General features: G+C 39.8%; 1 protein-coding gene across 4 annotated transcripts in view; it reads right to left on the bottom strand.

The window, feature by feature from the left end:
- WDR25 (WD repeat domain 25) overlaps positions 1-26,918 on the bottom strand; it is an 85,643-nt gene that overhangs the window by 7,776 nt on the left and 50,949 nt on the right. For 3 of the 4 annotated variants that reach the window (XM_027637798.1, XM_027637801.1, XM_027637800.1), the window contains exons 5-7: positions 19,410-19,580; positions 17,085-17,225; positions 15,685-16,700 (exon numbers count right to left, since the gene is read on the bottom strand). In XM_027637798.1, the coding sequence (XP_027493599.1) occupies positions 16,479-16,700; positions 17,085-17,225; positions 19,410-19,580 (534 nt within the window). In that variant the 3' untranslated portion in view covers positions 15,685-16,478. Of the gene's footprint in view, positions 1-15,684; positions 16,701-17,084; positions 17,226-19,409; positions 19,581-26,918 lie in introns of those variants that run through there. The other variant, XM_027637799.1, reaches the window with a different exon arrangement.

Consider the following 26,918-nt stretch of genomic DNA (forward strand, 5'->3'; position numbering starts at 1 on the left):
TACTGTGTTCCCCTGATCTTTAGGGTACATTATCAAAAAGTCCCAGGAAAAGGCTTTTAGCAACACAGACTATTTTCTTTCATTCTTATTTTGGCTTTTTTCCCCACCTCTTTTTAAAGAGAAAAAAAATATATTTTGCAAGCTGCAGTGATATGGGCTTTTTTGCTAGAGCTGTCAGTCCTGCCCAAAACGACCTGACTTATGTCAGTAGGGAAAAACAATCCTGAAACTAAATCAGTTTAACAGAAGAACATTTGCTGCTCAAGGTCTAATTGAAAAGAATGTCAGTAAACAGCTCATTACTGAGATTTCAGAGCCCAGAAAGTCAAGGTGTGGGAACACAACAAATACACTGAAGTCACACTTTTGCAAAGACCCCAAACAAGTATTTTATTTAAAATAGGTTTGAACTGCCTTTTACTTTTGTTTCATTCTCCATTGATGGTGAAGATGAAATGCACTTTTTGGCACTCTAGATGACACCAATTAAACTTGATTTCCTGCTTGAGTTCCTCATAACTCCACTTGTCTACAACTTCTAAGACTGTTTTGTTTTGAGCTTTAAATTTCTGCTTTGCTTAGAAAGTGTTGTTCCCACTCAAACAACCTAACTTTCAACTCATGAAAATAGACAGACTATTTCCAAGCCCTACCAAATAGGTAATTTGTCCCACATTTGTATTTTATCCTTATAAAAAGTTAGGATAATTCTTCTAACTTTTTATCCTTTAAGTTTATGAAGGATGGATTGTCTCTTATTACTTGATTATACAGTACTTGACATAATAGTCTCTTGATTGCAATTGCATAGGCCATGCATATTGCATTACCAAATATCCTATTTTCTTATCCTTAGCCTTTTTTCCCTTTGGATGTGAAACCTAACATTTCCTATTCACAGGTCAGTCCCTGGGCTACAATAGCTCACCACACACCCATGCATACCTCACACATTAGATAAAGAGAAATGAAGGGGACTATTTGAACTACCAGTATCTGCAGAAAGTCCATTACTCTGGGCTCTCCCTTTTCCCTTGCTAGGCCTTTCTCCTTACACAGCTTCTTTAACTGAAACAGCAAAAGTCTCAGCATACAGTATTCGGGAATTATTACAGAACAGCTGAGCTCCACCTCATTTTTCTACAGGAACCAACACTGCATGATCACATTTCTTAACACTCCGCCGTTTATACTTGCTTGTAAGCCAAAGCTATTTATCAATCCACACAAAAAGATCTATTCAAAAAAGGCACCACTCTGACCACAAACTACCTTGGCACATCTGCACGTTCTTCAGTTAGTGCCATCCATACTAGCTAGACATTGATACTTTGGAATTGCTTTGGTTATTTTTGTATTCTCCTTCTGAGTGGATAATGGTTCACATAACTGTTGAAACAAACAGCTCTTACTGGAAAAAAAAACAAAAACAAAAACAAAAACAAAACCAGGAAGGCTTCAAGGAGGCAGGACTGCTCAGAGAGCCCATCAGACTGGAATAGTACAGCTGCTAAGGACGTGACAAGGAAAAATCCCCCATCTGAGAAAGGCTTTCCATAAGCACCCATTTCATTGCAGAGCACACTCGCTCTCTGCAGCAGGTGGATAACTGGCAAGAAGGCTCATGACTGTAATATTGCTGACAGATGGCAACCAGCATAGTCTGTTTTTCAGCAGCTCTTTCAGAGGCTGGTGACAGTCAGATTTTGATCATATTTACACCAGTACAAATCTTGGATAATGCCTTTAAGGCTCTCAGTTGCTATACAGATGCTGTAGTAATAGTTGTATTCCACATAGCAACACTTCCTCATTACACCAGCGATGGAGACTCCATGGGCTGCCCAGGCAGGTTTTGACATTTGTGGCATGCATAGTGCAGAGGACTGGACAGCTGTGAATACTTGGGGAGGGGGGGGGATGTAAAAAATAAGGCAAGAGCACTAAAGAGAAAGAGGTGTGTTTCCATTTCATGTCTTGGGGTACACAATCTTAGCCTAGGATTGTACAGCAACAAACAACAGTCAACAGAATGAAGTGAGAGACATCAGAGAACAAGGGATAAAACAGCAACCAAAGCCTCGGACCTTCCAGACCCACAGGATCCAGGCTATGGTTAGTTTTTCCCTTATTATTACTGAGCCTGCTACCCTTTGTCCAAGCAATAGACTAGAAATCAGGAGAGGATCAGTTCTGTTTTTCTTCAGGCTCACAGGGTAGACCTGAGAAAATCATTGTGTCCACTGATATCACAGCCCCACCTCTGCAGAGCAGGCACCAGGGCAGCAGCTCCTCAGAAATGTAGAACAATGATGAAAAAAAACATAGAGCATAACTGGACTTACCTGTCAAAATTTTTCCTAATTAACGGTGGTGTCAGTCAGGCTTCTCCCTCACTGTGCTGACTGAATTAATCAATTTTTCTCTGCTCCAGCCCTATGTGTGTCAGGCAGGAGCTACCCACTGCATTCAAATTTATGGTTTCAACATTCATCAGCATTTTCTCTCCTCCCTGGGCACTAATGAAAGTTTTCATGCCATAGTTTATTTACAGTACTTTCAATTCATGCCTCTAGCCATTCTAGAGACTTCCCACATACCAAGCCTTACAAAGGCTTTAGGGCTCATTTTAAGCCTACTGAAGATACACAGACTGTGCTCTCTCTCTGTGGAATGTCACGTTTAATTGACTTACACAACTGAATCACATTAAAATTTTTCAGGAATTTAGACATATTAGAATACAAACTGTAGATAAACTACTGATCTTGATCCTTGTCAGCATAACCCTCCCAGCAGCTACAGCGACCTGCTCTGCATTCTATTTAACAAATGATTTTCCATTGGACTGCTGTTTTAAACTGCTTGCCTAGAAAAATACTGAGATTTTTGCTGGGACCACATCCTTAATAGGAGGAAGATATTTTCTACCATAAAACTTGCAAATGTACATGTATTATTCCCAATACTTATATTATACATATATATATTATTATATTATGACAATTTACTTTCCATTAAAAACATTTTATTAATAATTTAGATGAGTCTCAGCTCCACGGCAAGAGTATTTGTTCTGAAACCTTAGAAGCGAATTGGCTGCATTACAAAAGCAAGGTGTACACTTCTTACCCCAGCCACAGAAGAGATATTAAATGCAGCCTGCTAACACAAAAATAAAAGCCTAATTTAAAGACAGAAAATAGTCAGTACAGAAAACTGTACAATAACATTACAGTGGGGAACAAATGTGTCTATTAAGCAGCATAATTCCTTGAAAGATGAGGAACTCATTCCCCTGAAATGTTGCTCTCCTTGCAGAAGGCACTGCTGCTTCAAATGGTTGCCAGTTACAGAGTGGTTCTCGTGCAGCCCACAGCAGACATGTCATTATGTCAGGCTGACATCTGATGTGTTCAGCCTCCTAGCGTATGAGATCTGCTTATTACTTCCTTCTTCATAACAGAGGTGCAAGGCAACCTATTAGCTCTAGTTCTTCTATTCATGGCACTAAAGTGTTCAAAACACTTCCTGAAAACAGTACTGCAGTACAAAAGTGCATAGTGCTTTGCTTTCCTTCTCCCAATACTAGCTTTCTTCTGCTTCCCAGCATTTCCACAAAGAAACAGTTTTGTCACAGGCTTAGATGAGTCAAAAATGTATCTTGGTTAAAGGTGTTGTAAATAAACACCTCACTGCATGGCTATGCTTTGGGATCCTCTAGACCCTCTAGTCTGGAGTCCTCAGCACAAGAAAGACACGGATCTGTTAAAGTGGATTCAGAGGATTGCCATGAAGATTATCCAAGGGCTGGAGCACCTTTCATATGAGGAAAGCTAAGAGAGTAGGGGTTGTTCAGCCTGGAGAAGAGAAGGCTCTGAGGAGACTTCAGTGCAGCCTTCCAGTACTTAAAAGGATCTTATAAAAGAGAGGGAGAGCAACTTTTTACACGGACAGACAGTGAGCAAGAGGGAATGAGAGTTTTAAACTTCAAGAGGAGAGACTTAGATTAGATTTTAGGAAGAATTTCTTTACTGTGTGGGTTATGAGGCACTGGAACAGTTTGCTCAGAGAAGCTGTGGATGCCCCATCCCTGGTAGTGATCAAGGCCAGGCTGGATGGGGCTTTGAGCAACCTGACCTAGTGTAAGGTGACCCTATCCATGGCAGGGAGGTTGGAACTAGATGATCTTTAAAGTCCCTTCCAACCCAAGCCTTTCCACGATTCTCCAAGACCTTGTAAGAACAATTTCCAAAGTAAGCTTGAGAAATCCCATGCAAATGCAGCAGACTTTCAATTACATACACCTGTGGCCAGCCCAGTGGAGGCTGTCTCCCCTGTAGTCATCACAAGGGTATTTCAGCTGCCTGAGGATGCAGGGGAGTGCTGAGTACTCAAACCTGAACCTTCCAGACTCCTCTGGTTTCCCCTTCCTCCTGTATGATGATGAGGAGCGAGGCAAAAGCTGTCTGTTCCAGACACACACATTGCTCAGACAGAGCTGGGTCTCTGCTGTTAAGAGTTCGCTACTCTGGCACACACCCTTCCATCACATGGGACCTGAAATGAAATCCCACAGCTGGGAAGTTACAGAGACAAGTGACAAGAGCATTATGCTTTTCTCACCCTGATGCCTGTGCATCCAGTGCAGCAGTGTTCTGTGAGCAAGACTTCAGGACCTCTGGCTCTACAATCAATCCAATAAAAAAAAAAGTTTTTACCTTTACAGTGTGTTATAGGGAGAATTCAGAAGAGGTTCAAGCCTACTGTCTATGTCCTAGATGCACCAATAGGTAATAGAGGTATTAAAGAGAAACCAAGCCTTATCATCTCATTGGTTGCACATGCCATCACACTAGAAAATGTTCCTAAAAAGCTGCCTTGATCTGAAGGCTGATCTGAAGGCTAGTTTCTAAAGAACTAGGCACCACACCTACATGAACATAGAAGAATTTGTTTCATGTATGCCTTTTTCACAAAGCATCATATTATTTGTTTGATGGAAGATGGTATTCCAAACAGAGGGATTGGTGATGCTGGTGGTGTGATATGTACTTAACAACTTTCCAGCCACAGCGACGGCCACCACACTTCAACATGTGATGGCTGAAAAGTCTCCCAGCATCAGGTTTCCTTGTGGTTGTGCCTATGAAGGGAAGGGTGCATCACAGGCAATGCAGTAGTCCTTGTCCTAAGGAGCCATTAGGGAAGGACAAACAGAGAAAATAGAAGCAGAGGGAAAAAACAAGGAAACATGAGGCAGTTCATAACAATTCTTGAGATGTGTTGCAAAAGTTATATTAAAAGCAGAAAGAAGAGGTTACTGTAGGGTGTTGTGAGGGTTAGACCTGCACAGGGATGTTCTGTGGAAGCCTTTATTGGAATGCCTGCAGTCAGACAGTGACTTCATGGATGGGAGTGTGTGCTGTGTGAACGTAAAAATAAGTCACCCAGATCATGTCGTAACACTTCAAATATACTTAATCGTCGTGAATTTTTCTCACAGAGATTTAGAGCAGTACTTGCTCAAAAGGGAATGATTGTAGAATTTGAAATGTAAGCGTTCAGAGAGCAAATTAATGTCTAATTATGAATGCTAAAAATAAAAACAGAGCTATTAATTTCAGGAGCAAATGATGAGCCCTTATGTTATGAAGAAAAATAACATCCCTCTAGAAAATATCTGAAGAGTCCATTGATATTTTTTCCATAATTTACTCAAATTACTGCCAAAATTTTCCTCTAACAAGTTCTCTTATGAAACTATTTTGTATTCCCTCATACAGTTGCCACCTTCCAAGATGATCTCAGGTTCAGGAATAATTAATGTGAAACTAGTGGAAATTTATTAAACTAGAGGAGTTTGGTGGAAAACTAAGAACAGCTAGGCTTCCTAACTCAAATAAAAATGGTACTATCAGATCTCAGTGCAGATTACAAAGAATATGATTTCTCTCAGACAACTCCCTTGATAGATACCTAAGTAAAAGGCAGTTTAAAACACATTGAAAAGGTCATTATCCTCAAATTTTTTTTAGGACTGCAGTTCCCAAGGTAATGCTTTAAAATATATGGAAAATGGAAGAGTAGAGAAAAGGGGGAGGAAAGGAGGCTCAGGGCTCCCTGTTATGTGTTCTGCAGAAACACAGTGTGAACAGCAAAGCAATCTCTCTAGTGCCAAGGCCCAGACCCACCAAACAGACATTGCAACAGGAAAATAGGAGTTTTCATTCGGTGGAACATCAAGTTCAAGAGCGACTTCACATGTCAAATATTTCATAGAATCACAGAATACGCTGACTTGGAAGGGACCCATCAGGATCACCAAGTCCAAATCCTGGCCCTGCACAGGATACCCCAAGAGTCACATCATGTTGCCTGAGAGCATTTTCCAAACACTTCTTGAACTTCATCAGGCTTGGTACTGTGACCACTTCCCTGGGGAGCCTGTTCCAGTGCCCAACCACCCTTTGGGTGAAAAACGTTTTCCTGATATCTAACCTAAGCCTCCACTGACTCATTTGTATTACATCCAAATTTGAACACAGGAGTTTTGTATGAAAGACCCGTAAGTATTGGCCAAAATGCAAGCATTTAAGTTTTGTGTTTTGCCCAGGTCCCACTAACATTTTTCTTTTGTAAAATAAGGACACAGTTTCTGTTATTCCAGTGGATTCCAGTTACACCAAAGAGACTTATTATAAGCAATTGTAAAATAGGAGAAATTTCTTATTCCTTCTGAGAAACCTTGTCAGTCTTCACATTTGCAAGTCTCCCTCTCTCTGAAGGGCATTCAGAATGCACCAAGTTGCAAATCCCTAAAGGCACATAACTAATGTGGCAGTTCAGCTAGTATATTGAAAAACAAGGAAAACATTGTATACATCATTAATAAAAAGATTATTTAAAACTGCGCTTCTGAAGGAGAGATGAGAGGTCCAAATGTAAATCATATCAGATGCTAGAATCCCAAAAGCATTGTCTTTATTTTAATAATGACACATTTTCTCCCCTGACTTCTCTGTAAAGCTCTCAAAATGCCAATTATCCAAGGAAGTACACAGCTTCTCGGGTGAATTTTGCAATTCACCTGTCGCTGAAGCAGCCGTGACCAGACTGCTATAGCAGTGCCAGAGCTACTGACTGAAAACTAGAGTGCTGCAAGGCTGTCCTGCAAGCACAGCCACAAATTACAGCAAATTTATGTTTAGTTTTATAGATAGGTGCAGTACGGGCCAAAGAAAAGCTCTTGGCTCTGAGTAGCATGGCAATGCAGCCTGAGCAAGTAACACAGCTGAGAGGCAGGCAGGTTTATTAGCTAGAGGCTGTTACCAGTCTCACCTTGCAGCTTCACAGCAAGGTCACAGGACGAGTGCAGAAAGGTTTGTCCACCTGAAAAGGACCATGAAGTTACTCCTGAATGTGGTAGCTGGAGACTTTGACAAGTGGGGGCTCTACTCAGGTCATCCCACAGCCCAGCCAGGCTGCTGCTGAGAGGAGTGCTCAGCTGGCAGGTCCTTTCCCAGCTTCACTAACTTCAGCTTGCACCACTCCAGCCTATTTGAGCTTCCTGAATAGCCACCCTCTTGGCCAAGGGCACAAGAGATCCTTCACTAGCAGACACTGCTCACGAAACCTAAAGGTCTTCCCAGAATTAGATCCTCCTACTGCTTTTATTCATGTCTCATATTTGGCCTCACTTTTAGGGCTAGGCCCATTCCTTTCCCTGACACAGACATACTGCGTACACCCCCGTGAATAGTGCTGAACTCTTCACATTCCCTTCTCATGTCTTGGGATTATCCGCATCCATTCCTCTCTGCTCTCATCTGGTCTTTATTTGCTTATCTTCTTCATTTTTCACCTGACATTGCCACTTATTCTCCAAGCACATTCTCCCTTTTCCTCCTAATCTCCTACTATGGTAAAAAGCTTTCAAAGACTGCTTCTTACTACGTGCTGCCGTCCTTCCTCCCATGCTCCAGGAGCACAACTGAAGCAAGTCACACACATGCTTGATCCAAGTGCTACATAAAAGAACTGCAGAACTGAGTCTTGGACTATAGGATTTGGAAGGCTTGCTATTAGTCTTTGGTTTATGATCTGTGATACACGAATGGCACCTGATTAAAAAAAAAACCAGAATTTTTCTATATATTCAGATCTCTGCATATCACGCATCCTATGAAGAGTATGCAATAACCAGGTATTTTTTTACACTACTGTGATTTACCTGAATGCTCACCAACAGCCATTTAGTTTTTGAGACATTAAAAATTAGGGAAGAACCCAAACTGGGGAGAGTTTGATATTAGTACCAGTGAACTGAACAGAGAAACTACTTCCTTTGTACTCGTAGAAGGAAACTCATGTCTTTATCCCTCACCAGTATTAAAACCTCCTAGGAGTTTTCTTCTCTTTTTAAAATCTTTCATGTTTGAGAAAAGTAAAGATGAGGTTTTGGATATGATTAAGATTTCACTTTATGACTTTTGCCCAGATTCTGAGGTTACATATCTGGTCAAAACATTATCTGTTTGAGGCTGCAATAATGAAAAATTAGTCTACGACATGTCTACAGTTCACAGATTGCCTGTTTCATATTAACAGCATGATAAGTATTTTCATTTTTGTACTAAAAGCAGTACATGATTTGAAATGGTTTCTGCATTTCAAGTAATTGTATGTATTAAAACAAATACCAAAGGTGCAAATCCAGTTTGCATCCAGATTGTCTGGGGCTATGATTGACTTACGAGAAATTCTCTTTGAAAACAAGAACTTACCTTGTCAAGAACAAACAAAACAAGGAAAGGGAACAAATCAAAATAAATTATTTGCTTTATAATATATATATAAAAGCTATAATATATATGAGCTATAATATATATATATAAGTTATGACATTCTTTAGCTAGTATTCAATGTCAATAATTTCCTATGTACTGTGAGGGGGAAGAGCTCTGGAATTTACTTATACCACTTAGTGGGAAGGCAACAAAGGAGGTAGTTATGCAATAAGACTTGAAAAATAACACAGTTCATGGTGAAGATATATCTAAATGATATTCTGAGGCAATTCTCTGCCACTTTCTTATAAGCAAGTGGTAATAATCTGAACATAAGAAAATTGCTTTCTCAATGTAACCAGGTTTGTACCAGAGAAGGTACACTTGTGCACAAGCTGTTACATAAGTTGCTCCTCTAAGGGCATGCTTCAAACAATTTCTCAGCATAAACTTCCCTCAGAACTAGGAATGATACCTGAGCTTTGCAGCCCTGCTGACGGAAATTGGAGACAGCTGAAACTGTAACCATAACATCCACTTTCAACCTTGGTGAACTTCAACCTTCTCCAAAGTGTTCCCGCCAAAGTTTTCAGATTGATTTTAGAGGCACTTATGCAAAATTGTGAAAATGTAGTGAGAATTACATTTGGATGAAGCTTCATCATTTCTGTGCAGTACCTAGGTACTTTCTGGTAGCCTTCTAAATAAGCTTGTGCAGGATATCCAGGGACTGGAAAAGGGAGGTGGATAAGCTTAGTTCCATTAAACCTCCACCTAAAGACAGTAACGGGAGCCCTACTCCCACCTAGAGACCCATCATTCCCATTACAGACTAGGCTGTTCTGTCCCACCTGGGAGTCTGGACATGTGGCAGAATTCATCAAGCTCTGGGCAGGGGCCAGCTTGTCTTACTGCCACTGGAGACCAAGTGCCTCTAAAATTGCTTTATTTTCTCCTCACAAATTAATTTCCTGCATTTCCACTCTTTTAAGTGTGAAAACATCAGACTATGACCACTTTGCATGGAGCAGTGAGTCACAAAGAGAGGGGTAAGAGCTTTATCAAAGAAAGGGGAAAGTGCCAAAGGCTCTTTGAAACTCCTGAGGCCACATTTACGTTTGCAAGTAGCAAGGTCCAACAGCAGTAATGCAGAGTTTGTCTCACTTTTGAAATTGCAGCATCTAAACTACATGCATTTGGGGGAGTAGGGCGTACTCTGAACTATCTCCAGTCTAGTCCCACCAGATGGCACATGTAAAATATGATCCTGGAGAACATCTTGTCATTTAAGATCATTTGAGGGAAATGCAGTTTGCATGCTCTGTGAACCAAAGCATTGTAAGTGGCAATAACTCTGAGGGTTCGTGGGATTTTTTTGGTTGGGGTTTTTGGGGTTTTTCTGGAAAAAGTGCAGTCCTGACAAGGTACACCTTGTAGGAGCTGATATAATAGAAAGGATCTGCAAGACACTAAAGCAGTAATCAAAGGTAGAAAGAGAAGCAGACAGAAGAGAGGGGAAGAGAGAGCGGAGAATCTCTAAAAGTAGTAAGCCTCATTAAAACTGGAAAACAGGCAAGAATGGAGCATTAAGTGCTCTGGGATTTCTGCCTACCTTTCTAATGACAGCTGGAACGAAAGCCTGAAAGCCTCAAGTCAGAGCACAGTAAAAAAGAAAAGATTAATGTAGTGTAAGCCTATAGACTACTGTACCTTTAAATGCAGAAGACAATGTGCTGAAACAAGGACAAAAAAACTGAAAATGAAATGGTGAGGATGCGAGCAGTGGCTAGGAGGAGCTGGGATTAAGAGAACAAGATCAAAATTAGCTGAAGAAAGCAGAACAAGTATTTTCAGTTGAATGCAGTCCAAATCAATAGATAAGGATGATGGGAAACATCAGATCCCCAAATTTGTTATCTTCCTGTTTTGTTCTGTTTTGCCACAGTCTTGTAGCTTTATATTTGCCTGTCCCCTATGGGAAGAGTCATCCCATTGTAATGCCACGCCTTATTTTCATGATGAGGCCTATAGCTGAAATATAGAGTGACTCACCAACAGTATTTCAGCTGAGTGAACACAACGATTCTAATAGCTGTCTCCTAATTAGAAGGTTTTTGAGATAAAGACAGTTGAATAGGTTGCATCCTCTGACACTCCAAATTAATAACGCTCCAGTAGCAAATAATAAAGTGGTAGAGATTGGCATTATTACTTTTTGGTACAGTACAAAATAAATTAAAATTAATCTGGCTTGTTTATCTACACAGTCTAGACTATTTCAAAATGCTGGAGATCTCTGCCTTGGCTCTAACAGATGATCCCCCTAGAGAGCTCTAAATAAAGCTAAAAGAACTGCTCCTAAAGCAAGATTCAAAAATTTCTAGATTACAATTTTATGAATAAAATTAATTAACCAACAATTCATTACATTCTAAAAGCTTCATCTGACCATAATAATCCTTGTTTGCAGCCCAAACAGTATTTGGTAATTGCAGAATGATGGAGTAATGTGGATATTTTTTGATTACAGTTCATTACATAAGATAACAAGGAAGAATTTGTCTTTGAATCATAACGAAAACTTAATTGACACTACTATTCTAAAATATTTCCAATTACTAAATTTCAGTCTGTGTCTTAATCAGTTTTATATTAGAAAGAGATTTTAACACGATAATGCTGTGAAAATAATTTCATTGCATTATAAAACCTTTGGCTGGAACTCATAAGTAATTAAACTCCAGCCATCTTGGAAATCTGACACAAATGCAATTCTTATTTTAATATTCTTTAAGATGATAAAGTTTCAAGTTTCTTTTACTTTTCTCTACTGCCTTTAATCAAATTTAAGCTTTTCCCTCCCTCTCTACCACCAAACAGTCTAAAATTTATACTTTCAAGATAATTTCAGGAGGGATAAATGCTAGACACCAGAATCATGCCTCAGCACACAAGCTGAACTTAAGCAACAACAAGGGTAATCTTATAAAATGCAGTTACTTTTCTAAGCAATATATGCAATGATTACCCAGTACTATTCTTTCAAGACTTTACACAGACATGCTCTCAGCTGAGGCTGCAGGTGCTGAGAGCTCCTTCAATATGGAGCAGAGTTCACATAAGCTCAGGCTTCATCCAATAAGGCATTTCTACCATGAATTCACATTTATTTCAGAGGCCTTTCTAAGCTTTGTATTTAATAAAATAACAGACAGATAATCTCCTATGGAGACACTAAGATGCAACAGGAACAACTACAGTGCTGCCCATCCTTCATATAGACAGACCTTCATATAGACAGACCTGGCTGCCAGAAGTTTTAAAATGACAATAGCACATTTTGAACTAAAACACTTGTAGGGAAGGACACAGACTCAGTCCCGTGCAGTTGGGATTCCACCTGCCCAGTGTTGTGCCAACAACTACTTCACTTCCAGCTCATCTCCTTCTGACATTTATGAAGATCCCACAACCTGAATTAGGAATAACTCAAAATCACTTAACCAGTTTTCATTTAAAGGTACAGCTGACTTGTATACTAGAGGCAGAGTCAAGAGAAGTGCAGAATTCAGGCTCCTGTCAAACACCTAATTGCTGAACAAGGAAGCAAGAAATTAAGGACCGTCTAGGGGGAAAAAAAATTGCATTTGCTACATTGCATGGTTCACTTAAATTTAATGCCCTGTGTTAAGACCCATCACAACTGTTGATAAGATGATTGAAACCATGCAACCACAATATCTTGATCCAGACTGCAAACAATACAGCTGGATTCAGTCTTGCTATAGGCTTACTTCTTACTACAAGCAATAAGGAACCACAAACCAGTGGATCACATTTTGCTCATTAATTAATTAAAATCTGCCATTTACAAGAGCATTCAGAAACTTTTTCTCCAATAAAGCTTTTTTAACTGAGCATGTGAAAAACAGATATAAACCCCCTTCATTTGTGGCAAAAAGAAGAATAAAAGGATGGAAAAGTTGCTACTATATATAGCTTCTGGATTTCATGACAGAGACAATTTACTCAACCCAGTTATCCTGTATATGTTAAAATGCTTTTATAGACTAACCAGACCAAACATAAGCCATGCTTACAGCACTCACTACAAGGTGAACATGTTTATAGGGAGTCAAGGTCAAGAATATGTGTTTTATGTGAAGTATAGACTTTTTTTTTTATAGACAAACACACACACATATAAAATGTTTTCTAGAACCAAGCAACACCAGTGCAGGGAACACAAACTTACAAACATACAAACATTTTGTATTTACAATGTAAATACACAATGATGGCCTAATGAACTTTCTATTTGCTGCAGAATTGCCAAGCTCCCGTCTGAATGTCAAAAAACCATCAATAGTATGATGACAATTTTCTGTGTCTAAGTGACATCAATAAGTATGGAGATATGCATATGTGTTTGCAATAAATTAATGTAATGTTAATTGTTTTCCACCCAAGCATCAATTCCACTATAGTTTTGTGTACTAACTTGTCAAGAATAATAGCGTAAACTAATGAATACATACATAATGTATTAAAACAAAGTTTATTGTTCCTCAAAAATATTTGTACATAGTTTCATTTTGTTTATATACAGTCGTACATTGAAGTTTAAACATCAGGATTTCAAAAACACAAATGTATTTACTTCAATATTTGGTTCAAGTCATCTGCCACACCTTTTCCTAAACCCCTCAGAAGGTATTTTACAGCAAGTTGAGCTGATAAGAGACTACCCATACCCAGAAGAAGCGGTCCCACCGGCCCTGTGATCTTCCCCCTTCTTGTGCATTGCTACTCTAACCCTTCAGTGATCAGGTCAGGGAGCTAAACTAGTTTAATGTAGTGGGAAAAAAAAATCCCAGGAAGATGAAATAGGCATTAATTGATCTGAATATCATCCTCTGTTAAATAGTATGTCTTCAAATTTTGATGAGGACAAGAGGAAACAGCCTCAAGCTGTGAAAGGGGAGGTTTAGATTGGATAGCAGAAAAAATTTCTTCGGCAAAAGAGTTGTTAGATTGAACAGGCTGCCCAGGGAAGTGGTTGAGTCACCATCCCTCGAGACATTTAAAAGATTTGTAGATGTGACACTTTGAAATGTGATTTAGTGGTGGACTTGTGTGCTGGGTTAATCATAGAATCATAGAATCAGCCGGGTTGGAAAGGACCTCCAAGATCATCAAGTCCAACCCTTGATCCAACACTGCCGTGGTTACTAGACCATGGCACTAAGTGCCACATCCAGTCTCATCTTAAAAACCTCCAGGGATGGAGAATCCACCACTTCCCTGGGCAGCCCATTCCAATGCCTGATTACCCTCTCTGTAAAGAATTTCTTCCTAATGTCCAACCTAAACTTCCCCTGGCAGAGCTTAAGACCATGCCCTCTTGTCCTACTGAGAGCTGCCTGGGAGAAGTGACCAACCCCCACCTGGCTATAACCTCCTGTCAGGTAGTTGTAGAGAGTGATGAGGTCTCCCCTGAGCCTACTTTTCTCCAGGCTGAACAACCCCAGCTCCCTCAGCCTCTCCTCATAAGACTTGTGCTCCAGTCCCTTCACCAGCCTTGTTGCTCTTCTCTGGACCTGCTCCAGCACCTCAACATCCTTCCTGAACTGAGGGGCCCAGAACTGGACACAGTACTCCAGGTGTGGCTTCACCAGCACTGAGTACAAGGGAAGAATCACTTCCCTGGACCTGTTGGTCACATTGTTCCTGATCCAGGCCAGGATGCCATTGGCCTTCTTGGCCATGTGGGCACACCGCTGGCTCATGTTCAGCTTCCTGTCAATCCAAACTCCCAGGTCCCTTTCTGCCTCGCTGCTCTCCAGCCACTCTGTGCCCAGCCTGTAGCTCTGCATGGGGTTGTTGTGGCCAAAGCAGAGGACCCAGCAGTTGGCCTTCTTGAACCTCATCCCATTGGAATCAGCCCAACCCTCCAGTCTGTCCAGGTCCCTCTGCAGAGCTCTCCTGCCTTCCAGCTGATCGACACTCCCCCCCAACTTAGTGTCGTCTGCAAATTTGCTGATGATGGACTCAATCCCCTCATCCAGATCATCAATAAAGATGTTAAACAGGACTGGGCCAAACACTGATCCCTGGGGAACACCACTAGTGATCGGCCACCAACTGGATGCAGCCCTGTTCACCACCACTCTGGGCCTGGCCCTCCAGCCAGTTCTAACCCAGCACAGAGTGCCCCTGTCCAAGTCACAGGCTGCCAGTTTTTCCAGGAGAATGCTATGGGAGATGGTGTCCAAGGCTTTGCTGAAGTCCAGATAGACCACATCCACAGCCTTCCCCTCACCCACCAGGTGGGTCACCTGATCATAAAAGGAGATCAGGTTGGTCAGACAGGACCTGCCCTTCCTAAACACTGGGCTGGCTGTAGGTGCTCTGTGATTGCACTGAGGATGATCTGCTCCATAACCTTGCCAGGCACTGAGGTGAGGCTGATGGGCCTGTAGTTTCCCAGGTCCTCCTTCCGGCCCTTTTTGTGGATCGGCATGACATTTGCCAACTTCCAAACATCTGGGACCTCCCCAGTGAGCCAGGACTGTTGGTAAATGATGGAGAATGGCTTGGCAAGCTCTTCTACCAGCTCCCTCATCACTCTTGGGTGGATCCCATCTGGTCTCATAGACTTGTGAGAATCCAAGTGGCTCAGCAGGTTGCTAACTGTTTCCTCCTGGATTACAGGGGGCCTACCAGCTCTGGAGGCCAGTTGTCCTGAGGACAACCTGTCTTACTGTTGAAAACTGAGGTAAAGAAAGTGTTAAATACCTCAGCCTTTTCCTCATCTTTGATAACTATGTTCCTGCCCATGTCCAATAAAGAATGGAGGTTTTCCTTGTCCCTCCTTTTGCTACTGATGTATCTGTAGAAAGACTTTTTGTTATCCTTAACAGAAGTGGCAAGATTAAGTTCAAGTTGTGCCTTTGTCTCTCTAATTTTCTTTCTACAAGACTTAATTACATTCCTAAACTCTTTCTGAGTAGCCAGCCTTCTTTTCCATAATCGGTAAGCTCTCTTTTTCACCCTAATTTCCTTCAGAATCTCCCCACCAGCTTGTTGGGACAGCCCGCTCCTGTGCATTCAAGACTTTTGAAGCATGCTCATCCCTCCTGGACCCCTTTGTTTTCAAGGGTTGTTTCCCAGGGTACACTCTGAACCAATCTTCTGAATAGGCTAAAATCTGCCCTCCGGAAGTCCAGCATAGAGGTTTTATCGATGGCCCTCCTTGCATCCCGGAGTATAAGATTTGGACTTGATGATCTTAAAGGTCTTTCCCAATGTAAATGATTCTATGATTCTATGACAAAACCTGGTTTAAGAAAACTGCATTGAAAAGATAACATAATAAGAGCAACAATTTTCTTAAGTTTAGGTGCTCAAACCAGGGTTGGATTAGACGAGCACCAGAAGATTGATGCAAAAGGGTCAGAAATTTGTCACCAGGGCTGAGGGAGAGAGTAGGACCACTTCTTTGCTCAGCAGTTAACCACAAGACCATCTTCACTGCATTATGAAAGCATACACTTAGAGGTCATAGAAGAAAAGACTCTCTCTCCTGCTTACAGTACATCACAACAAAAATTCACATTGCATAACCTGGTTTATTCCCTAAACCTTTGACAGACTAACAGAAGACATCCTGAAAATTAACCCTCCTTGTTATTGCCAGATCTTGATTTCTCCAGCCCAATCACAGGTTGCAAGGAGTGATGGCAAGACTGGGTGAAATATTGCACTCACACAAGCTTCTTTATGTGCAGACAAAGTGCGAATAATCCTAGAAGTATGATAGTTGTAGAAAAACACTTTGCCATCTGAACTTCCTGTCACCAAAAGTGTTCCATCTGGAGAAAATTCACAGCCCACTGCAAATCCTTCCACCTGTGAAAATCAATAACAGTGTAACTCTTGATGCTGATTAGAAAAGTTCATTGTGGTATACTGAAAATTAATATAGTATAAAAAAAAATGTATCTTTAAATAAATATACACTAAAGACTTCTCCAGGTGTTTATTAAGACTCAGCTATACTACAAACTTATTTAATCAAGCTATTAAGCATTCATAAAGTCTTGTAATAACAATTTTTTTCAGAGTGCATATGATTCAAAGTACACTGGCACACAGGAAAGCAAATTAAGCCAATTAATATCTATCACTGATTTATAATAAAACACTATTAGAAGATATATTAAGAAGCAGAGGTGCTTTGCTATCTATCTTTCTTTTAAACTTGGATACTGAGTTCCTGGTGAAAAAGGATACCTTATGTCCTTCATATCTTTTCTTTTTGTTGATCCGGTATGGTCGCTGTGCAGAAAACAAAGCCATGTAGTTTCCGTTTGTCTGAGCAACAAACACAGACTCTTTTGGGTGGAGAGAGAGACTTGGGCAAGTGTAACGCTCCTGAAAATAATTTTAAAGAAAGTTTTGTTGTATGAAACAAAAGATTTGCTCAAATGATTCAAGTTATCTTTTGATATATTTGAAAACCCATAAAAGGCAAAGTATACATAAGTCCTTTCCATGGCATACATTATGTAAAGTTACTTAACTCATTACAAACCACTGAAAGTCTTACATCAAGACAAACGCTAAATCAAATCTCTACCTCAATTTCCTAGATATTGACCAAAATCCCATATCTCTCTAAACCATAATTATACTGCAGAACAATTGAAGAAAGATAATTCCAACCAGATGGTTCTCAATCATCCTCTTCCTGCCAAGGAAAACCAAAGTTTGAACATGAAAGTGAATCCTCTTCTCCCATATCCCTTCCTCCACAGTCATACTGTGCTTTCCATGCTACTTTGTACAGTTCTCAAATCCTCCATCCTCTCAGTTCTGGCCACACTGACAGGAACAGAAACTATCTCATTGAAAGAGACACATTTCTTCACCTCACTCTTATAAAAAAAAAAAAAAAGAACAAAAAGGATCATTATTAGCCTCCTTATGACAGTGATGTAGGCTGCTGCTGGCTGTAAATCCATAAATATCTGCAGTAATTAATAAGACTTGGTTTTACTCTAGAGTTCCTATTTAAGACTGAATTAAGATTACTTCCAGAACTCTGCATGGGGACTCCATCAGAAATCAACTGCTCTCACAAGGCTTCCACTAAATCCAAACCTCTTCTAGTTTCAGCCTAACCTAAAGATACAGTGCTGAATTTTGATACCATGAATACAAATTAAGCGGGATGTATCCGCATGTGAACAACACCAGGACACCATGGGCTATATGGTAGAGCAGGAAGAACATCAGACTGGTTTTGTAGTGTGATTTGGAAGTGAAGGACTGGGAAGGAAATTCTGGGTACTATAAGGTATTGGGCACAATGCACTGCATGCGTTACCAGGAAGAAACTGGGTCTAACAGTATGGGATCAGAAAGCACAATGCAATCTGCAGGAGCACTGTGCTGTTATGCTGGGGATGCTGTAGTAATGGATTATCTTAGAGCTCTTAACTATTCATTTGTTAATGCACACAAGCAATAGATCAAGTTGGGATCTACTCTGTTTGGAGAGATGAGGGGTTTTTTCCCACCTCGAAGGTGGGAGAAGGTTTCAAAGGTGAAATTCAGAAAAGTGAAGCAGAGTGTGCAAAATCATTACCAAGTTTTGTTTATTCACAGTGCAGAAAAGGGAGTGTAGGTGAGAAGTCCATTTCAGAGATGCTGTAATCATGAGAAGGGGCGGGGGCAGATTGTTTATTTATTTGTTGCTCCTTGATGCTGAACCTGTCTGGTCTGTAATTTATATATTCACAGTTGGATTTTTTTTCCTTCCTATTGTCTATTAAAGATGTTGATAGATCCAAAGACATAACTATGGAAATTAAACATGAAACAATCCCATTAAATCATCAACTATATGTCTTTGTCAGCGGAGAACTTTTCATTTTAGCCGAAAAGCATCTATATACAACCCAGTCATATTATATTACATAGGATATTAGACCTGGGTTTTCAAAAAAGACCCAGGGAGTTGAAATTATCTATTAACTTCTTTGGTAATCTCCTTTGAAGCCATTAGTCTTTCTAGATAATTTAGTCCATTAAATGTCTTGCTTGGATAGATGACTGAGAGAAACACTGCACCTGCACTGATAAACACAAATTTTGCCTCTGTGTTTATGCTGTACTAGGTATCTGTATGCATGTATCAGGTTGCTATTACTATGTGAATATTAAACTCAACTTCTCAGTAGCCCTCAGTGCAGCTGATGAAAAATGTATGAAAAAGTGTGGGAAAAGAAATGTGGCACTATAGCAACTCCTGCCATGCACCGCTGGCAAACTAGAATGACACTGCAGAGTCCTTGCCTAAATATAGCTCAGATGTCAGTGAATTAACACTGAAATGCAAATATTTTAAACACGAGGAGATCTCTCAGTCTTCAAGGTCATTTTTTAAGAACAATTAAGTGCTACATGTGAAAATAAAGCAAGTCATCAACTTACATGAAGAGCATCTTATACATCATACGATGATCTTATTGAAAATCAAAAGGGTTTTTTTACTACACTGACAAGCATGAAATACTAAAACGTGACCTAAACAATACTAGTTGTTAATCTTACATGAAAAATCTGGTTGGAGATTTTTGCAGAGCTTTGGAAATCCCATGCAATGATGGTACGATCAGCTGAGTCCCGGCTTACTGCATCTGTGCTTGTAAGAAACTCTCTTCCTTCAGGGAGAAAGAGTATATCCAAAGTCTGTTGCACTGCAGCTTTGTACACTCTTAACACCTAGTGGATAAAAGACTTTGTTATTTTTTGACAGATTAGAACATTATAACCTATGTTTTCCGTCTTTGTATTAATAACTATCTCCATTAAATCATATATTATTTTTAAATATTAAAAAGTAACGCAATTTAAAATGTTGAAGCACTAGTGTATTAAATAGCTTGGTCAATGTATATAAAGAGTCAACATACAGGAAAATTAAATGAGATTTTAAAAAAGCATCCGTTTGTACAATTTATATATTATATTTATATGTAAATAAGGTTCTGTAAATTCCCAAGGAATAACAGTTAGATCCAGAAAGAGCTCTAAACAACACAAAGTTGTGGAGCTGGGTCTACACAAGGTCCCTTTTATATTATGAACTCTTTTTGATTCCCTAGAAGAGGCAAAAGAATCTTTGGCAGCAAACTGGCCAACTTGGTGAGCTGGGCTTTAAACTGAAGAACTCAGAGGAATTAAGGAGTCCAAAGTGGCAATGCTACACACACCATTGCAATCAGCTGGAGAATAAGCCAGGCCAACCAGAGCAGCAACAAATGTCCCTTAGCTGCCTCCCAAGATGAGAACCAGAACACCAGCCACCTCAAGTGTATGTTTACCAATGCACACAGCCTGGGAACAACCAGGAGGAACCGGAGCTCTGTGCACAGACAGAAAGTTATGATATAATGGGAATAACTGAAACACAGTGAGACAAATCACACGACTGAAGGATCACAATGGGTGGCTATAGGCTGTTTGATAAAGAGAGGTGGGGAAGAAGAGAAGGAGGAGTCATGCTCCATGTTTGTGGGAGCCCTATCAAATGCCTCTGCATCATTATAGGAAGTGGCATCTCCCAAGGCGGCGTGAAGTCAAAATGAAAAACGTGACTGGAAAAGCCAGCATGAATTCACCAAAGGCAAATCGTGCTCGACAACAAAGTAACCTGCTCAGTTGATGTGGGGTGAGCAGTGGACATTGACTACCTGCATTTCTCCAAGGATTTCAATACAGTTTCCCACTGTCTCCTTCTAGAGAAATTTATGTTGTTGTGGTCTAGGCCAATATGGGCGAGGCCCTGGCTGGCAGGCAGCACCCAGAGAATGGTGCTAAATTGGTCCTTTCAAACTCGTAACCTGCCATAAGTAAGGTCCCTCAGGGATTGATATTGGGTCCAATGCTGTTTATTATCTTTGTAAGTGATCTGGAAGATGGGATCAAGCATGTCCTGACCTAGTTTGCCAATGATACCAAACTGAGTGGGGAAGTGGACACTTCAGAAGGGAGAGCCACCCTGCAGGAAGACCTGGATAGGCTGGAAGAGTGGGCTAACAAGAGTCTTACGAAGTGCAACAAGGACAAGTGCAAGGTCTTGCACATGGGAAAATATAATCCAGGAGTGAAGCACACACTGTGATCTACCTGGCTGGGCAGCAGCTCTGTGGAAAGGGATCTGGGGGTCCTCATGGACAACAAGCTCAACATGAGATAACAGTATGGAGCTGCAGCAAAGAAAGCCAACTGGATGCTGGTTGGTATCAACAAGGGCATCTCTAGTATAGATTTGTCATTGTCCCACTAGTCAGCTCTTGTCAAGTCACACCTGGAACACTGAGTTCAGCTTTGTTCCCACTATAAAAAAGACGTGGACAGGCTGGAGAGGAACCAGAGATGGGTAACAAAGGTGATCAAAGGGCTGGGCAGCTGCTATATGAAGAAAGGCAGAGAGAACCAGGCTTGTTCAGCCTTGAGAAAAGAAGGCTTAGAAGAGACCTTATAACCATGTTCCAGTATTTAAAGAGCGGCTACATAGATGATGGAGACCCCCTTTTTACAAAGAGTTACATGGAAAAGAGGAAGGGTAATGGGTACAAGTTACTCCTGGAGAGATTCCGATTGTACAAAAAAGTGGGTTAGATCCATGCAGAAATGGCTACTCAGCCACAGGATTCTGAATATTTTAACAGTCTGTAAGATGGATCTTAAAATTAAGACATATTTTGAACTATTCTAAGGAATACGTGAACAATTTGAATTTCCTTTTTTTCCATCTTCCTTCATGAAATTCTGTATCTGTGTTGTCTAATTAGAATTTTGCAAATCAATACTTTTGCTTTCTTTTTTCTCTCATTTGCCTCTAGTGAAGAAAAACTTCAAGGCAAGTGGCCAGATCAAAGCACACCATCTCTCTGAATATGGTGATCCTTGAAACTAGGACACTGGAAGACTCTTAGTTATTAATATCTAAATCTCTCTCTCTCTCAAAGATAGCTAAAACATAGCAGCCTGCACTTCTGACAGGGTGTTCAGGGGTTAGTCCTTCTTCTAATGTCACTAGAAAAACCAACAGAGCAGAGAAAGTGCTTGAAGCATTATACTGATTCCTAACTTTGTGAGGCATTTCAGTGCCTACCTTACACCCCTAATATTGCCAGGAACGACTGATTTCAGGGCCCAGACCTTTCGCAGACACCATAAGCACATACATTTAAAAAAAAAAAAAAACCAAAACAACCAACCAAACGATTTTCAGGCGTCACACCAAAATATCCTGGATTACACCTCTGTTTTATACTTTCACCAATAAAAGAAAAATCATTTAAAGTATCAAACACAGCATGAGACCTTCTTGATTTATTGCCTCAAGCTAAAAATTCTGTGACTGTTGGGAAATGTTCAGAACTAGCTGATCCTGCTTTAGGGTAGCGATTTACTGGTTCATCTCCTGAGGTCCCTTCCAGCTCTGATTCCTGTGATCTCAGGATGGCACCAGCAGCTGCTCCAACTGCTTCTCACAGGTTTTGAGAAATGCACAGTTTAGAAACATGATGTTTGCATTCAGTGACAAACCTCAGCCGTGCAAGCACCCTACACACCCTGTAATAACAGCAACAAGACGTAAACCTGCAAACTCAAAAAACTGGCATACTTCTCAGCAATCTGCCTGCATTTTTAAGATAGTGAATAGACAAACGCGTTACTTCCTCTCATCAGATTTTTCAGCCTCAGAATCTGCATAATATACAAAGTAATTAAACTTTGTAAAGCCAAAAGGGATATTTCCATATTTATAGCCTCCACTTTCTCTATGGAGAAATCACCACGCGTAGATATTTCTTCACAGAGTTATAAAAGGAAGTCCATAGTTCATTAGTAAAGTAGAAAATTAAGCTATTTTGCAGGAGCAAAAATGAAAAAAAAAAAGAAACTAAACTAAAAAAAAACCCACAAAATATAATAGCTGTCTGGAATGAGAAATGGAAAACCATACAGAAACCTGAGAGCTGTAGGGACTGCAGGAGAAGAATAAAGTTAAACTGAGAGGAGGGGACAGAGTCCTGACAGACTGAGGAGGCAACTACTGAGCAGCAGAGACCTTCAGAGAAGTGACAAGTCCCAACCAGAGAGCTGGAAAACCAGAGTGCAGAGCAGCACAAGCGTGCAGAAACAGAGACAGAGACAGAAGCAAAGGCCAATTAGTGCTGGGAAATGAAGAAGACGATATAGAGCAATAAATGACAACAAAGTTCCAAACGGTGATTCATGGCAGTGACTCTTCAATATTTTTCTATTTTAAAGGAGAAAATCACAGACATACTGTTTGGTCTTTATCACCTAAAAAAACCCCAAACTTGTGAAATGTGGGTACATATGCATATCCACAGTGGTACACATGTGGATACACATGCAATGTGTCCAGTATTGTTAAGGATTTAGGTTTTGGACTTATTTTTAACAGTCTTTGGAGCAACAGACATCTTTCAGTAAGGAACAAGAAGATACTGTGAAGTTGTGAATACTTTTAATTTTTGCTGAAAACCTGCTGGGCTCTTACAGAAACTGCCACTATCAATTTCAACATTTTCACTAGTAATCATTAAATAATATTTTCTTGTCTGTTATTTGTTAGATATAACAAAATTACCTGCGTATCTTAGATTTGCAACAGGAAACTGTCTTTATAAAAATTACTACAAAAGACCTTTTTTTTCTATGTGTTTGATATATACCTAAGTAAAACTATGCTGTTCACTCTTCAAACCACACAGTAAGAACTGACTGGGAGAACAGCAAACTAACACTTTGAATAGCAGTCAGGAATAAGATATACATAGTATTTAAATTGCCCCATAAAGACATCTTTCAAAAATAACTAATTGCAACATCCCTACTCAGAAAAGTATTCATAATTAAACCTGTTTTATTCTACCTTAAACAATTAATTCATGAGGAACTTATTTGGGGAAAGCACCAGTTGGCCTACCCTGCTGGCTTAAGTTTGTTAATAACGCCTTCTCCTCTTTTTCTATTTGCAGATTTATTACCCATAAGCACTGGAAAACCACAGTCCACTTCTTCAGTCCAAGCATTTTCTGGACATAAAAGAAATCATTTCAAAGGAAGGACTAATAGTTTCTGGTGTCAACACAATCCAACATAATAACAAAGCTTCTTCACTAAGGCAAGAGTTCATGGCTGCAGGCATTCAACAAGAGAGGTAATTTAAGCAAATTAAATCAGCTTCAAACAGATTCTTACGGTCCTGGTGATTTGGAAAGCATGCTGTGATGCTGAATTCAAGGTATATATTTCAGAGGGGTGTTCTATAATACTTCTCTGCAATAAAGCACATGCAATGCCTAGTATTTGGTTTGTCAAGAAATCTCAAAGCCTCCACACAAGCAATTCAGAAGCTGTTCCTTGCCCCAGCTCTGTGCTGGTCACCTGTAATCTATGTGCACTGCACTTTTCAAAAAGCCACTCAAGTTTTATGCCAGTGACGAGAAAGAAATGTGGGGTTTTCATAGTCCTTGCCCTGGGCATCAGTAGATGAGGTCTCAAAACAAATCTAACAGGACTACAGGCAATCTGGCTGGTCATTAAAAAAATCCTTAATCAGTCAGTGCCATGGCTTCCAATCTGTAAAACTGAAGTGTTTGACCTTACTCTGGTATTGATCTCTAAGACTTTAGATATGAACAATGTACACTTTTGTTTTTTTAAAGTCAATTTCAGATTGCTTGAGAAGGCACAAGAATCTTGTGATAGAAGGCGTCAACTATTTATTGGGGGAAAAAATTAATTTTCCATCAGATTTTTTTATTTAAAATTATTTTCCCATCTCAAATAGGACAAGAAGTGAAATCCACATGTAAGAAAGACACAGGAAGATACAGAATGGCTTTTCTGTGAGGAACTCACAGACCCTTTAGGGCAAAATCAAGGAATTTTTAGTACAGAAATGAGATGATTGAGGGGAATTTGAAAGAATCAGAAATTAATTCTGAGCAGCATGGAAAAGGTGAGTGGTTTCTTCCATTGTAAGACTTTGGACTGCAAACAAGCAGAAGGCAGCTTCAAAACACACAGAATGAGATGCTTCTTCAAACACTACATATTTAAGCTGAAGACGTAAAAAGATCAAGAACAACCCATTCCACAGCATGAAAACTCAAACAGATCCATGAAAGCCAAAGAGGCAGGAGGCCCTCGAAATGTAAGTTAGAAATGCCTGGATAACCATTGCTGAGAATTGTGATAAATAAGTTTCTTGTTTTTCAAAAGCATATTGGTCACTGCTGGGGGTGTAAAATGTGTCTAGAAACAGGCTGAAACCGGAACGGCTCTTCCCTGACAGCTTCTCACTTGAATACTCCCACCCCAAAAGGAGGCATGTTTCATTCCTGCCTCATTTCAGTCTCTCCAGCAGCAGTTGCTCCAGGAGCGATGGTACGCACGGGCAGGTCTACAATTCTGATCTGCAATACCACCACATGAAGCTTCCAAATAAACACAGCAGGACTGCTCAACTACCTGCTACAGACACAGAAAATGTGCCTTCACGTTCAGAAAGGACCCCTGAATGTTAAAATTAAAAAAAAAAAAAAAAAAGCTATTACGCAAGTAAAAATATACCCCCCACCATATTTCTCTGAACTTTTTGTTCATGGATCCAGAAAGGATTTCTCTGAGAAGAATAACTTTAGTTTTCTAAAGCACTGCATAAGTCATCTTATTTTAATTACCTTGTTCTTCCTAATACCACCAGTACATGACGATGTATTGGCTGTTTCTATAGAAACCAGAAGTGCAAGTAGCTCCACCAATTTCTACAGCCTTTTTTCATATTTATATGCTATCCAGAGACAAATTCATTAGGGTCTCCTAAATGCAACATAAAATAACTGCATCTCATCTGAAAGAAATTGCAATAGAATGTTTCCAAGGAAACAAATGCAGTACACTTGTACTCTATTAATTTTTTTAACTGTGCTTTAATGGCTTAGGCTTATTTCTTTATAAACTCAAGTGTGGAGAAATAGCTCAACAACATAAAAAGCATCTCTTTAATATTTTTCTTTTTAAGCATAAAGCTGTAGATGGTAGTTACACTTTTATAGCTAAATAATGTTCAGAGTAATAAACCAAGATGAGGGGTAGTGAGAGGGAAACTTGTTACTCGGCCTTGACCTCTGTTAATAATAAAACTTTGCAGTTCATTTCAAAAGTAATTTTAAAAGCTTGAAAAAACAGCTTCCATGATTTTTTCTAGTTAATTTGTTCTATATCTTATAAGACCTCAATTTCAAAAACGGAAAATTCTGTGTAAATCTTCAAAGTTACCTTTTCCTTAAATTTGCCTTAACTTTATATGCATCTTTTTTCAAACTTTCCTTATGTCCTGACAAAATTTTGGTATTAATCCCAAAAGGTTGAACCTTTCTATTCCTTTGTACTTTTTCCATTTTTAATAAGTCATTTCTGGTTTTCCTTCATAATGCTCTATTTTTGTTTATATTGATTTTGCTAACACAACAACCTTCTGTAACAAACATTTTCCAAAAATAAAATAATAAACATTGTCTCCATTTCGAGCCATGCCTGAAGCACTTCATTAAATTCCTCCCAGTCAATTTCTTTTCTTGAGATCTCCTCTTTAGCCAGTTTTCTCCTTACACAGTTCCCAGCCATCTCCTTACATAGTTCCTGCCATCTCCAGCTTCTCTAGTTCTTCTATCAAAGTCCAACATCATAAAGTGACATCAAGTAAGCTTCACACAGTCAACCTTAACTTAACTCCTATAATTTTTTTAAATGTAATTTATTCTTATATCTGTAAATAATCTTTCCTTCAAAGCCTTTTCCTTCTATGGCTGTCAGGTCATATTACTGGGTCTCCACTACCTGATGCCCTTCCTCTTTTCCTTCTTGTTTAACATAAGCAGTGGATTTGCATTTATGGAAGTCTAAGAGCTTCAAATATTTCTTAAGGATCAGAGACACAGCCCTGCCACCTTCCACTTATTCCCTCTCTAGAGTACTACATGGTGCTTCATCAGCACTTGCTGTTCT

The sequence above is a fragment of the Corapipo altera genome, unplaced genomic scaffold (assembly GCF_003945725.1).
Source record: "Corapipo altera isolate COAL_440 unplaced genomic scaffold, ASM394572v1 23, whole genome shotgun sequence".
Classification (NCBI taxonomy): domain Eukaryota; kingdom Metazoa; phylum Chordata; class Aves; order Passeriformes; family Pipridae; genus Corapipo; species Corapipo altera.